This window comes from Eurypyga helias, unplaced genomic scaffold (genome assembly GCF_000690775.1).
Source record: "Eurypyga helias isolate BGI_N326 unplaced genomic scaffold, ASM69077v1 scaffold1570, whole genome shotgun sequence".
In the NCBI taxonomy this organism is placed as follows: Eukaryota; Metazoa; Chordata; class Aves; order Eurypygiformes; family Eurypygidae; genus Eurypyga; species Eurypyga helias.
In genome coordinates this window covers 11,413-14,665 of record NW_010224841.1, presented here as the reverse complement: position 1 = coordinate 14,665, position 3,253 = coordinate 11,413, and the positions used below count along the sequence as shown (strand labels likewise).

Sequence of the window (3,253 nt, the reverse complement as noted above, 5' to 3'; positions counted from 1 at the left end):
AGAGCGGAGGATGGCCGGCGGGCTGCAGTGCATGGGTCGCGGGCACCCCATGGTCGCTGCTTGCCAATGTCGCTTCGTCTCACTGTGTCTGTGTGAACTTCTTCCAGGGTGATCAAGGTCGAGATGGAGCCACTGGCCCCCCTGGTCCGCCGGGACCCCCAGGTGCCCGTGGGCCTCCTGGTGACACAGGAAAAGATGGCCCACGAGGACTTCCAGGCCCCCCTGTAAGGATGGGAGATGCTCAGCGAGCGTGTGCGGGGCAGTCCCTACCCCAGCGAGGGAGAGGAGGGTGAAGGGTGTCCCTTTCCCCAGTGCTGCCACCCCAAGTGCTGTGTCCCCAGCCTGAGACAGCGTTTGGGCCCTGAGGGCTGCTTAGGGAAGCTTTGGGGCATGGGGCCGAGGAGGGAACCCTCATCTCCGGTTTTGCAGCAAAGAGCTGGATGTGGAGCGTGTATTTACAGGTGCTGGTTGTAACCCGTAGAGCCCGGAGGAGCTCTCTTCCCCCGTGTATAGCCTTCAGATGATCTGTTTGCAAATCTCCCACTTGCTGGCAATTTATTTAATTTAAAAAAGGGTAAAACATAATGCTGCTGAACACTGTAATTATTGCTGAGAGTTTTGGAGAATGAGGGGCAATATGATGGATGTTGGCCTTTTTATTTTATTTTTTTTTTTTATTTTTTTTCCAGGGTTTCAAAGGTGAGCCAGGAGAGGATGGCCTCATGGTTAGTATTGCCCAGAAGCATCCGTGCCCCTCGCCCCCCTCGCTTTACATCACCCTCCTGCTCGCTGCAGCAAGTGGCTTTGTGTTGTTGCTTACGGAGGCTAAAAAAAAACCTGATGGGAAATTACAGATGCCCTAAATCAGTCGTTTGTACAAGGGTACCTGTGTCAGCGGGGAGGAGAAAGGCCATTCTTTGTCCCCTTCTCTGGAGGGATGTGCTGCTCCTGTATCCCCACTCCACCCTTCCGAAGCCTCCTGGCATTGTAACTGCAATTCACCAAGGACTAGGTTGGGTTAAAAGGTGCTAATTACCCAAAAATATTCTTTTCCAGCTTGTGTATTTTATTATTTGCTGGGAGTACAGAGAATTTACAGCTGTATTTGTAAGGGAAGATGAGAAGTTGGCATCTGTGTCATTTTTTTTTTTCTCCATGGGAATTGAAGCACTTTTGGAAATGTTTGTATCCTGTTACACTCCACTGTCAAAGTAGTATACCAACTACTCTTACATTTAACAGGGTGCCAGGGGACCTCCAGGACCAAAGGTGGGTAATAAGCAATTTCTTACCTAATTTTAACAAGAATTCTTGAAAGATTGCTGTGTTAGGTTGTGGCAGGTGTTTCGCGCTGGACTTGTAATCGTCTGTATTGATCAGATACTTAAATGAGCTGTTGACTTGGAGCTGCAAGTCTCCTACACAAAAAGCACAACTGCTGCCCACGTGAAAACCTTCAAATGGGGATGGAGGGAGCGGGGTTGGAAGGTGGTGTGCTGTGGGAATGTGCTTCCTTGCATCTGGGGGGACATGAAGATGGTCAACACAAGCTGGATATTTAAACTTTATCTTTGAATATCTGTACAGTTGATGTGTTTTTCCGTTCTGTCCCTAAACTTCTTTCTCTTCCATGTTTGTTGCTGTTGAAGGGTGACCCCGGCATCCAAGGGAAAAAGGTAAAATAGTGATTTTTTTTGTTTGCTTGTTTGTTTTTCCCCCTTTGCTTTGCTCAGTGCTCAGCTAGGGAAACCACTGCCAGAGGCTGAGGGAGAAGCCGTGGCTGTGACTGCCCATACCAAGCCCTTTCTTGTGTTCCCTGGGGTTTCTCGCACAGGGCACGGCTGTGCCTTCAGCCTGGTTTTCATTACCCCAAGCAAGCCAGAAGCTGCAATCACATCTGCCCAATAGACAAAGAATAAAATAGCAAATGCCAAACAAAGCAGTAGGTCCTGAGCCCTTTCGCTCCAATAATTCAAGCTGAACTGGGAAGCGCCTGGAGGCTGTGATCTGCCCAGGGGCTCCTGGGATGGGTGTTGCCACGCAGCACCTCGCTCTCGTGGGGATTGCCGCTCTCTTAAGGACAGGCACGCCACTGGGGTCAGGCTGTGAGGGCTGCTGGAGATTGTGTGTCCGAGCTCTCCACGTTTTCTTCTGGTGGTGCCATCAAGTAGTGGATAAATCACTGCCTTTTGCTGCAGCCGAAGCACTGACAGGGCCCAGCCTTTCTCTTACTGCTTCACCCCAAAACAGATGTGGCCATGGGTGTTTTTCAGGCCAGAATTTGGCTTCAAACATTTCATAACTGGCCAGTAAAGTTAATCTGGCATCTGTGAAGTGGTATTACTTCAGGAGAATGACAAAGCACGGCAAGTGAAACCCAGCTCTCCCAGCAGATGGGCATGCTGGTGGCTGTGGTGAGGCCTGTGAGGACGGGTGGCAGCTTGCAGGACATCTTTAGGAGATTAGTGAGGCTCCCCAAATGGATTAAATGTCTAATTTCTGTTTAAGGGGACAGAGCACCTTCCCCAGGGCCTGCTGTAAGCAAGTTCTGGGAGATATGCCCATCCACCTCCACTAGAGCTGGGAGAGGGCAGAGCTGGGTGGGGGGAGCAGTGGGACAGTGCTGGACCCTCCTGGGCTCCTTGTTTCAACTTTCCCCCAGCCTCCTGCAAACCTGAGTGGGTCTCAGGTCTGTGCCACACTCAATAGAGTCAAATGACGTGTTGGATCCTAATGACACGCGTGTAAGAGCTCTTTGTATTTCACTGTTTATATTTTATTTCATCAGGGTGATGATGGGATCCCGGGGGAGCCAGGACTGATGGGCCCTAAGGTACGTTCTGCTCCGTGTCCATCTGATGTGTGTGCTTGGCAGCACCTTTTGCCCTCTGGTTTCTTGGCAGAGTACTGCGGTGGGGGCAGGTTGAGAAGAAAGTTTCTCCCCTGACGTGGACAAAGAACAAAACAAGAAGGAAAAGGATAATCCATCCCTCTGCCACGGCAGCTCTGTCTCAAGTCTGCAAACGCAGCTTGCTGGCTACGGCAGGGAGTTGCCGTTTTGAGGCTCCTCTTGCAGAAGTAAATTGGAGAGCACTGCTGGGGGTCGGGGGCAGAGCTGGGGTTTGGGATGGGGGTTGCACTGTCCAGACACAGGGTGCAGCAGCCTCTCTGTGGGAGCCTCCTGCCTGTGGGGTTGGAGCCTCCTGCAGCCATTGTGGGTTTGGGGCCAACTTTGCAGCTGAACATAACAACC

General features: G+C 51.3%; 1 protein-coding gene across 1 annotated transcript in view; it reads left to right on the top strand.

The window, feature by feature from the left end:
• Nucleotides 1-3,253, top strand: part of LOC104506074 (collagen alpha-1(XXIII) chain-like) — a gene marked incomplete at its 5' end in the record, with an annotated part of 46,290 nt that overhangs the window by 33,191 nt on the left and 9,846 nt on the right. Inside the window, 5 exon segments of the mRNA XM_010146888.1 lie at nt 108-224; nt 690-725; nt 1,243-1,269; nt 1,650-1,676; nt 2,789-2,833. Coding sequence (XP_010145190.1) covers nt 108-224; nt 690-725; nt 1,243-1,269; nt 1,650-1,676; nt 2,789-2,833 — 252 coding nt within the window.